Source organism: Pseudonaja textilis, chromosome 2, assembly GCF_049901715.1.
Source record: "Pseudonaja textilis isolate UNSWEBS1 chromosome 2, rPseTex1.2, whole genome shotgun sequence".
In the NCBI taxonomy this organism is placed as follows: domain Eukaryota; kingdom Metazoa; phylum Chordata; class Lepidosauria; order Squamata; family Elapidae; genus Pseudonaja; species Pseudonaja textilis.
Window position 1 is genome coordinate 1,928,178 of NC_141991.1, and position 11,126 is coordinate 1,939,303.

Below are 11,126 nucleotides of genomic sequence, written 5' to 3' on the forward strand. Positions count from 1 at the left end.
AGGAAGTTTCTCCTTAATTCTAAGTTGCTTCTCTCCTTCATTAGTTTCCATCCATTGTTCCTTGTCTTGCCTTCTGGTGCCTTGCAACTAACTTGCCCCCCCCTCATCTTTCTGGCTCAAATATTGGAATACTGCTCTCATGCCTCCCCTGGTCTTTCTTTCAACATACCCAATTCCTGTAACTATTCTTCATGTGGTTTAGCTTCCATCCCCCTAATCATCTTTGTTGCCCTTCTCTGCGTGCTTTCCAGTGTCTCAGTATCTTTTTATATTGTGGTGACTAGAATTGCACACAGTATTCCAAGTGTGGTCTTACTAAGGCTTTGTAAAGCAGTACTATAACTTCACGTGATCTTAATTCTATCCCTCTATTAATGCAGCCTAGGATTGTATTGGTTATTTTGACTGCTGCCACTCACTGCTGGCTCACATTTAAGTGATTGTCCAGTAGGACTCCAAGACTCCCTCTCACAGATTTCACCTTGTTTGTACTTATACAATTGTTTTTTCTTGTCTAAGTATAAAACTTTACTTTTATCTCTGCTGAATATCATTTTTTAGATAGGACCCACTGTTCAAGTCTGTCAAGTAATTTTTGATCTTCATCTTGTCTTCTGGAGTGTTGGAAATTCTTGACTGCAAATTTGATGAGTTCCCCTTCTATACCCTTGTTTAGGTAGTTTATGAAGATTTAGATCAGTGCTGGGTATAAATTGCAATCTGGGGATATCCCACTGTTTACTTCCCACCATGTCGGTGTAGTTCCATTGAGGACTACACATAGAGTACAATTTGTCAGCCAGTTAGGAATCCATCTTGTGGTGGTGCTGCCTGTCCCACATTTTTCTAGCTTGCCAAGAAATATGTTCTGGTCTATTTTATCAAATGCTTTACTGAAAGCTAAATGTACTATCTCCACAGCATTTCGCTGGCTCTTTTAGTCACTTTGTCAAAGAATGAAATAAGGTTTGTTTGGCATGATCTGTTTTGTTCAACCCATGTTGGTTACTGGTTATAACTTTTGTTTGCCTCTGCCTGCGAAAGGACCTCCACAGCATAACCTAGCAAAGGAATGGGAGGGGCTGGAAATTGGGCTTCCAGCCCTTTTTTCCCACCTCCTCTCTAGGTGCAAGAGGAAAGGTCTCTGCGTTTAACTTGTTCTCTGAAGGCACTGCGAGGAGGGGGGGCGACTGGGGTGCTGCCGGACAATACCAAAGTCCTCCATCTGGGTCCCGCCAGAGAGGCTCACCCATATCACCCACATGAAAAGCCAAGGGATGAAAAGCAAGCACCCAGACGTTTTAAAAAAGAGAACACTGCGATAGCAAAAGAAACATGCGCTAATCCACAGCTGCAATAGGTGCATATTAGGATTGCACTGATGTTGAAGAGGCAGACCTTCAGATGTCATTGCACTAGAAGGCCCACCATCCTTCCCCCATCCAATTCCTGGCTAGAGATGCTGCCTTTTCGTCAATATCTAACCTTATACGGTATGTCAGGAGTCGTCTGGTAGAGCCTTTTTTAACCCATTGTATCAAAAGGCGCAGCTCCTGCAACCCTTTTCATAAAATGTCTTAGTCTGGAAAAGAAAGTAACAGAGCCAGGACAATCAAAACTCCAAGGCCAAGGAGTTCCTCAAAGTCCAAATTTATTAGGCATGTCATATTGGCACAACTGGTGAGAACCCGACTCTGAAGGTCCTGAAGTTGACATATGGGTGTTTTGAACGCTGAGTAGTAAGCAGTATGCGAGGACTGTTTGTAAAACTGAACACCCCAAAGGGTGCACAATAGCTAGTATTAAAAAAAAGTTCTATGTTAAGAACAGTTCTTCCAGGATAATAAATGGATGGTGCAACACAGGGAAATCCAGTGTTTGTTTTCTAGATATAGAAGTTTAGAAAAAACTCTCAGAGCAGACAGCAGTGGCATAAGAGTTCCATACTGTTTCCAAGAAAAGAACATGTCCATAAAATCACATGTCAACCCAACCATGAAGGAGAACCAGCTTTAAAGGATGCACCACCAACGGAATGAAATCTGGGGAGTGAAGGAATATGTAGCAACTGAAATGTTTCAATCTAATTGCTTCTTATAGCTTTTGAACCATGAAAGTCCCCTGCAGGGCAGAACAGCTTTTAAATCTGAAATTTTACACTGCTTTTGTCACTGCCCTAACCTCCCCCAATATATTTGCTATTCATAAGGTTTCTTCCACTTGCATGCTTCATTCTTGACACAATCTGAACAGGCATGCTTGGTGCACTGAATTTATGCAGCTGTTAAAAAGAGATGAACTTTGAAACCGTCTACTTCTCTTCTTCTCTCGCTTTCTCTTTATATGAGGTGCCATAATCTTTTAACTATAGTCTGAGTGCTCCTATCCCCAAGCGATGCTGGCTGGAAAATTCTGGGGCTGAAAATCTTTGGGGCACCCAGGGAAAAAATGGCTGGGACTCATGGCAAGTAGCATTTCTATCATCTATCATCACAAAAATGCAAAGAACACTCCCCAAAAGATTTTTCCATAATTGCCCAATTTCTACAAAGATAAATATCCAGCAACTTCTTATGCTGAAGACCAGATAGCCATTATCAAAATAATATGTTCCATTTTTTTCTTTACTTTTCCCCATCTTATACCATTACAAATTCTGTGTAGTCACATTAAACAGTCAATTTCTCAGTTGGACTTACAGTGGGACGTTAGAAATGAAATTCAAGCCTTCTCTACATTTCTCATTTCTCACTCATGTGGATTTTCCTGTGTGCAATAAGGGTGGAATGTTGCCTGAAGCCCGCCCACACTCGGGGCACTTGAATGGCTTCTCCCCTATGTGTATAAGGACATGATTTATAAGGCTCAACCTAATACTGAGATCTTTCCCACAGTCAGGACATTCAAAGGCTATCTCTCCTGTGTGAATTCTCTGGTGTTCAACCAAGGTGGAATTCTGACTGAAACTTTTCCCACAGTCACCGCATTCAAAGGGTTTCTCTCCTGTGTGAATACTCTGGTGTCTCATAAGGTGGGAATTTTGTCGGAAACCTTTCCCACAATCAGGACATTCAAACGGTTTCTCTCCTGTGTGAGTATTCTGGTGTATTACTAGGCTGGATTTCTGAATGAAACTTTTCCCACAGTCAGGACACTGAAAGGGTTTCTCTTCTGCATGAGTCCTCTGGTGTTTCACCAGGCTGGAATTCTGACTGAAACCCTTTTCACAATCAGGACATTTAAAACGTTTCTCTCCTGCATGAGTCCTCTGGTGTTTCACCAGGCTGGAATTCTGACTGAAACTTTTACCACAATCAGGACACTGAAAGGGTTTCTCTCCTGTGTGTATTCTTTGGTGTTGAACCAAGCTGGAATTATGACTGAAACTTTTACCACAGTCAGGACATTCAAAGGGCTTCTCTCCTGTGTGAATCCTCTGGTGTTCAACCAATCTGGAATTGTGACTGAAACCTTTCCCACAATGAGAACATTTAAAGGGTGTCTCTCCTGTGTGAGTCCTCTGGTGTTGAACTAAGTTGGAATTCTGACTGAAACTTTTCCCACAGTCACCGCATTCAAAGGGTTTCTCTCCTGTGTGAATACTCTGGTGTCTCATAAGGTGGGAATTTTGTCGGAAACCTTTCCCACAATCAGGACATTCAAACGGTTTCTCTCCTGTGTGAGTATTCTGGTGTATTACTAGGCTGGATTTCCGAATGAAACTTTTCTCACAGTCAGGACATTTAAATGGTTTCTCTCCTGTGTGAGTCCTCTGGTGTTGAACCAAGCTGGAATTTTGACTGAAACTTTTCCCACAGTCAGGACATTTAAATGGTTTCTCTCCTGTATGAATCCTCTGGTGTTGAACCAAGCTGGAATTGTGACTGAACCTTTTTCCACAGTCAGGACATTTAAATGGTTTCTCTCCTGTATGAATCCTCTGGTGTTGAACCAAGGTGGAATTCTGACTGAAACTTTTTCCACAGTCAGGACACTGAAAGGGTTTCTCTCCTGCATGAGTCCTCTGGTGTTTCACCAGGCTGGAATTCTGACTGAAACCTTTTTCACAATCAGGACATTTAAAACGTTTCTCTCCTGCATGAGTCCTCTGGTGTTTCACCAGGCTGGAATTCTGACTGAAACTTTTACCACAATCAGGACACTGAAAGGGTTTCTCTCCTGTGTGTATTCTCTGGTGTTGAACCAAGCTGGAATTATGACTGAAACTTTTACCACAGTCAGGACATTCAAAGGGCTTCTCTCCTGTGTGAATCCTCTGGTGTTCAACCAATCTGGAATTGTGACTGAAACCTTTCCCACAATGAGAACATTTAAAGGGTGTCTCTCCTGTGTGAGTCCTCTGGTGTTGAACTAAGTTGGAATTCTGACTGAAACTTTTCCCACAGTCACCGCATTCAAAGGGTTTCTCTCCTGTGTGAATACTCTGGTGTCTCATAAGGTGGGAATTTTGTCGGAAACCTTTCCCACAATCAGGACATTCAAACGGTTTCTCTCCTGTGTGAGTATTCTGGTGTATTACTAGGCTGGATTTCCGAATGAAACTTTTCCCACAGTCAGGACACTGAAAGGGTTTCTCTTCTGCATGAGTCCTCTGGTGTTTCACCAGGCTGGAATTCTGACTGAAACCCTTTTCACAATCAGGACATTTAAAACGTTTCTCTCCTGCATGAGTCCTCTGGTGTTTCACCAGGCTGGAATTCTGACTGAAACTTTTACCACAATCAGGACACTGAAAGGGTTTCTCTCCTGTGTGTATTCTCTGGTGTTGAACCAAGCTGGAATTATGACTGAAACTTTTACCACAGTCAGGACATTCAAAGGGCTTCTCTCCTGTGTGAATCCTCTGGTGTTCAACCAATCTGGAATTGTGACTGAAACCTTTCCCACAATGAGAACATTTAAAGGGTGTCTCTCCTGTGTGAGTCCTCTGGTGTTGAACTAAGTTGGAATTCTGACTGAAACTTTTCCCACAGTCACCGCATTCAAAGGGTTTCTCTCCTGTGTGAATACTCTGGTGTCTCATAAGGTGGGAATTTTGTCGGAAACCTTTCCCACAATCAGGACATTCAAACGGTTTCTCTCCTGTGTGAGTATTCTGGTGTATTACTAGGCTGGATTTCCGAATGAAACTTTTCTCACAGTCAGGACATTTAAATGGTTTCTCTCCTGTGTGAGTCCTCTGGTGTTGAACCAAGCTGGAATTGTGACTGAAACTTTTCCCACAGTCAGGACATTTAAAACGTTTCTCTCCTGTATGAATCCTCTGGTGTTGAACCAAGCTGGAATTGTGACTGAAACTTTTACCACAATCAGGACATTTAAATGGTTTCTCTCCTGTGTGTATTCTCTGGTGTTGAACCAAGCTGGAATTATGACTGAAACTTTTACCACAGTCAGGACATTCAAAGGGCTTCTCTCCTGTGTGAATCCTCTGGTGTTCAACCAATCTGGAATTGTGGCTGAAACTTTTCCGACAGTCAGGACACTCAAAGGGTTCCTCTCCTGTGTGAGTCCTTTGGTGTATCACCAGGTTGGAATTATCACAGAAACATTTCCCACACTCAGGACACTCATACATTTTCTTCTTGATGTAAGTCCTCTAATCTAGTGGGTCACAAGGTCGGAATTCTGACTGAAACTTTTACCACAATCAGGACATTTAAAGGGTTTCTCTCCTGTGTGAATCCTTTGCTCTGATTTAGTGGGGGTTTCCTTCCTCCCAGACCTAGGCCTGCAACACTGTCTGCTCTACGTGGTTTTCCAATTGACCTTTTCTTCCCCACTGATTTCCAGATATTCCTCTCTTTTGCTGAATGGAAAAATAATCTCCTGTAATGTATGCTGGAATTTCACACTCTACTTTTCGCTGCTAGAAATCTCCTTTTGATTTTCTTTCGTTTCTCTCTCATCTGCTGAGGAAGGTGAAGAATTGCATAGCTCTCTGAAGGAAATGGAAGATATTTTGATTTCTGGACTGACTTGCTTTGCTATTCAGTGTTGCTTGTTATCCTCAGTTGTGCATAGTGCTCTTATTGCCATCCTCTTTGTCTATAAGATTCAAATAAAAGGGTATCTTTAATTGGGCATAAAATGGTTGCACAAATGAGAAAAAAATAGTTTATGTTACAAAGCAAACATGCCACAATGGTCCAATAAGTTCTTACATTAATCATGATTTCGAGAAATGGATGAATTCCCAGATCCAAGGTCAAATATCCATTGAATGACAAAATTCATTTGTTGACCGGGTCAGTCACAAATTCCTAGCGGTGCAAAAGGTTCTTTTCAAAGACAGTCAAGTGAAAAAGAAGGAACACCCACTTTGATTTCTATGGTTTTACTTATCAGGATATCATAAATATCACCGCAACAGAAGAGAGAATAACAGAATTAGAAGGGAACTTGCAGGTCTTCTAATCCAGTCTCTGCTCAAACAGGAGATTCTACACCATTTTACAAAACTGACTCTCTCGTCTCTTCTGAAAAGCCTCCAGTGATGGAGCATCACAACTTCTGAAGGAAAGCCGTTCTGCTGGTTAATTCTTCTCACCATTAAGAAATTTCCCACTGCTTCCATAGTATAAAGAGGCGAAGTAGCAGCCAAGTACTGCTAATAAAATGCCCTTGATCAATTGATCATCAGGAAGCATGACTACATCTACAAAAGTTGAATTACTAGGAGTTTTCTGGTCTCCAGCATTGAGCTGTGTGTTTACAAAATGCCAGAGTAAAGATATCAGCAATGATCTTCGAGAAGAAATTGTTTCTACCCATCAATATGGGAAGGTTTAAAAGGCCATTTTCAAACAATATAAAATCCATCATTCCACAATGAGGAAGATTATTCAGAAGTAGGTAACATTGCAGACCTCCATCTAAGAAAATTCGCTCAAAGGCCAGATAATGCAATGGCCAGAAAAATCGCTAAAAAACAAAGTGTTAAGACTCTGCAGGTTTCAGTTAGCATGTTAAATGTGAAGATTCATGTCAGTGCAATTATAAAAAGTCCTAACAAGTATGGTTTGTTTGGAAGGGCTGCCAGGGGATAGCTTTTTCTCTTTGAAAAGGGCATAGCAGCACAGCTGAGGTTTGCAAAGTTGCACCTGAACAAATCACAGGACTTCTGGAACACTTGTCCTTTGCACAGACCAAAGTAGAGATATTTGCCCATAATGCACAGTGACATGTTTGACAAAAATCAAACACAGCATATCAGCACATGGTTCTAATACAAACTGTCAACAACGGAGGTGGAGGGGTGATGATTTGGGCTTGTTTTGCAGCCACAGGACCTGGACACCTTGCACCGCTTGAGTCGTCCATGAACTCCTTTGTATACCAAAATAGTCTAGAGTCAAAACTGTGGCCATCTGTCCAATAGCTAAAACTTGGCTGACGTAAGATTATGCAAGAGCACGATGGTCGTGCAACAGATCAGGAAATCTGCAACAGAATGGTTGAAAAAGGAAATGATCAAGGGGTTGCAATGGCAGTCAAAGTCCAGACCTCATCCCAATTGATGGGACCTCAAGAGAGTTCTGCATAAAAAAAACACCCACAAACCTCAATGACCTGAAGCAATGTTGTAAAAAAGAGTGAGCCAAAAATTCCTCCACCACACTGCAAGAGACTGATGAAGTCATACAGAAAAGAATTCAACTTCTCCATTTTGGCTTTCTTTTTATAAAATAAATGATGACCTGATGTAATATGTCATGTATTGTTGTTCATCTGTGGTTGTATTTACCTACTTTTAAGCATTTCTAAGGACCAGATGATTTTTATTACGTCCTAAAATGTAAAATCATAAAAGTCAAGGAGAACGTACTTTCTTTTTCACATGACTGTTTATCTGGAAGTTCTGGGGAGAGAATATACATTTGCTAATACTGAGAGAGAAATAAAAATACATAAGTATAATATGGAAAAAATACATGTCTTTTAAGTCCTGAAAAATATGGACACAGTCAAACCTTCTGCATGACACTAGCTTTACAGAAGTGGGGACTTTAACTGATGAAATGATGCCTAAAGCAACATGTGAAGCACCAGATTTGCCCAGGGAAGCCATGAGCTTCAAGTAAGAGCAGAAAATACCTTCCCTTTGGTGACATCCCAATTGACATAGTCCTCACTTACTGACTGCAATTGGGACTGGCATTTGTGTCACTAAGCGGCACAATCATGAAGCATGTAGTCACATGACAGAGATGTTACATTTCTAACTTTAATGTGTTTTAATGTGTATGTATAACCAAGAGGAAAACATGGTGCTCGTAAGCTGGAAATGGAAGTAAAACAACCCAGGAGAGACCAAGAGACAGGTCCGTTCAATCTTGTTCCACGGAAAACATCTGTTCCTCTACAGAATAACTGAGTTAGGGGGGACCTCGGAGGTCTTCTAGTCCACCCGCTGTTCAGGCAGGAGACCCAATTTCATTCCGAACAAACGGCTGTCCAATCTCCTCTGAAGACCCTCCAGTGACGGAGCCCCCACAACCTCTGGAGGGGAGCCATTCCCAAAGGATCCACCGTCGCTTGAAAGAGGCTTTTGAGATCTTCCCCCCAGCAGAGAATCGCAGCCACCAGTTTCACAGCGTGCAGCCCCAGCGGGCTCCGATCTGGGGAGGGAAGGAACCTGCAGGAGCAGCAGCCGACCTGCTTCAGCCCAGTTGCTTCTCTGCTTCCAGGCCGTGGAGGGAACCGAACAGCTCGACTTGCTCCCGGACTCTCCTCCCACCTGCTGCCCCCAACTCACCTGCCAGCTGCTGCTTCCATCCTGGGAAGGGCACAGAAGCCGCTCTGCACACCGTCTTCCTCCCATGAGCCATCCGGAAGAGGAAGTTCCTCTGGGCTTCTCCTTTCCTCCCAATATTTCTAGCATTGCAATACTCTATGGTTTAAAACCTCTCCTTTTAAACTGCAGCACAGATGGCACTAATGTACTGATGCCTTTCTAGGCACAGATGTTGCCTGACCGCCATCTAGCGACAGGAGGTGGAAAAACATGCTTTTCCAGGCTCCACCAAGCTCTTTGGGAAGATGTTTTCACTGATTACATGGCAGCTGATCGTTTTCACCTCCTAGCAATCGATCTTTGCAACCGAGCCTTTGAAATAGCGAAGTGTGACACTACTTAAGTCCGTTTTTAGTGCCTTTGGGTCAGTCTCGATGCTCGCCCTTGTAATTTCCTTGGGAAGGGTTTTTAGAAATGGTTCCTGCTACCTTTCTGCTTCCTAGGCCTCAGAGGACTGGCCAAAGGTGAACAGTGGTTTTGCCCTTCAGGTCAGACTGGAAATGAGCATTTGCCTTCACCACTACACCAAAGTGGCTCTTCTTCTTCCCCACAAAATATGCACATTAACCCTAACCCTGCTGCTCCAACAGGAAATTCAAGGCTGCAGCTTTCAAGATCAATCGGTCAATCAATCAGAATATATCTGGAAGGGACCTTGGAAGTCTTCTACTCCAGCCCTCTGCTCCAGCAGGAGACCTTATACCATTTCAGACAAGAGACTATCCAGTCTATTTTTAAAAACTTCCAGTGTTGGAGCTCCCACAACCTCTGAAGGCTAAGCTGTTCCACTGGTTAATTGTTCTCACTGTTAGGAAGTTTCTCCTTAATTCTAAGTTGCTTCTCTCCTTCATTAGTTTCCATCCATTGTTCCTTGTCTTGCCTTCTGGTGCCTTGCAACTAACTTGGCCCCCTCCTCTTTCTGGCAGCCACTCAAATATTGGAATACTGCTATCATGCCTCCCCTGGTCTTTCTTTCAACATACCCAATTCCTGTAACTATTCTTCATGTGGTTTAGCTTCCATCCCCCTAATCATCTTTGTTGCCCTTCTCTGCGTGCTTTCCAGTGTCTCAGTATCTTTTTATATTGTGGTGACTAGAATTGCACACAGTATTTCAAGTGTGGTCTTACTAAGGCTTTGTAAAGCAGTACTATAACTTCACGTGATCTTAATTCTATCGCTCTATTAATGCAGCCTCGGTTTGTATTGGTTATTTTGACTGCTGCCACTCACTGCTGGCTCACATTTAAGTGATTGTCCAGTAGGACTCCAAGACTCCCTCTCACAGGTTTCACCTTGTTTGTACTTCTACAATTGTTTTTTCTTGTCTAAGTGTAAAACTTTACTTTTATCTCTGCTGAATATCATTTTTTAGATAGGACCCACTGTTCAAGTCTGTCAAGTAATTTTTGATCTTCATCTTGTCTTCTGGAGTGTTGGAAATTCTTGACTGCAAATTTGATGAGTTCCCCTTCTATACCCTTGTTTAGGTAGTTTATGAAGCTTTAGATCAGTGCTGGGTATAAATTGCAATCTGGGGATACCCCAGTTTACTTCCCACCATGTCGGTGTAGTTCCATTGAGGACTACACATAGAGTACAATTTGTCAGCCAGTTAGGAATCCATCTTGTGGTGGTGCTGCCTGTCCCACATTTTTCTAGCTTGCCAAAAAATATGTTCTGATCTATTTTATCAAATGCTTTACTGAAAGCTAAATGTACTATCTCCACAGCATTTCGCTGGCTCTTTTAGTCACTTTGTCAAAGAATGAAATAAGGTTTGTTTGGCATGATCTGTTTTGTTCAACCCATGTTGGTTACTGGTTATAACTTTTGTTTGCCTCTGCCTGCGAAAGGACCTCCACAGCATAACCTAGCAAAGGAATGGGAGGGGCTGGAAATTGGGCTTCCAGCCCTCTTTTCCCGCCTCCTTTCTAGGTGCAAGAGGAAAGGTCTCTGCGTTTAACTTGTTCTCTGAAGGCGCTGCAAGGAGGGGGGCGACTGGGGTGCTGCCGGACAACACCAAAGTCCTCCATCTGGGTCCCCCCAGAGAGGCTCACCCATATCACCCACATGAAAAGCCAAGGGATGAAAAGCAAGCACCCAGATTTTTTAAAAAAGAGACACTAAACACTGCGATAGCAAAAGAAACATGCATGCGCTAATCCACAGCTGCAATAGGTGCACATTGGGATTGCATTGATGTTGAAGAGGGGCGAGGCAGACCTTCAGATGTCATTGCACTAGAAGGCCCACCATCCTTCCCCCATCTAATTCCTGGCTAGAGATGCTGCCTTTTCGTCAATAT

At 42.7% G+C, this 11,126-nt stretch overlaps 2 protein-coding genes across 6 annotated transcripts in view; both read right to left on the reverse strand.

Annotated features, from left to right (window-relative positions):
• LOC113451934 (uncharacterized) overlaps window positions 1-8,848 on the reverse strand; it is a 33,303-nt gene extending 24,455 nt beyond the window's left edge. Inside the window, exon 1 of the mRNA XM_087928433.1 lies at window positions 8,780-8,848. The gene's annotated coding sequence lies outside the window, so the exon portion shown is untranslated. The remainder of the gene's footprint in view (window positions 1-8,779) is intronic.
• The window catches only part of LOC148126532 (uncharacterized), a 46,609-nt gene continuing 37,117 nt past the window's right edge, over window positions 1,635-11,126 (reverse strand). For 3 of the 5 annotated variants that reach the window (XM_087927770.1, XM_087927769.1, XM_087927768.1), the window contains exon 2: window positions 1,635-6,069. In XM_087927770.1, coding sequence (XP_087783896.1) covers window positions 2,753-5,599 — 2,847 coding nt within the window. In that variant the 5' untranslated portion in view covers window positions 5,600-6,069 and the 3' untranslated portion in view covers window positions 1,635-2,752. Of the gene's footprint in view, window positions 6,070-7,772; window positions 8,643-8,779; window positions 8,884-11,126 lie in introns of those variants that run through there. The other 2 variants (XM_087927767.1, XM_087927766.1) reach the window with 2 other exon arrangements.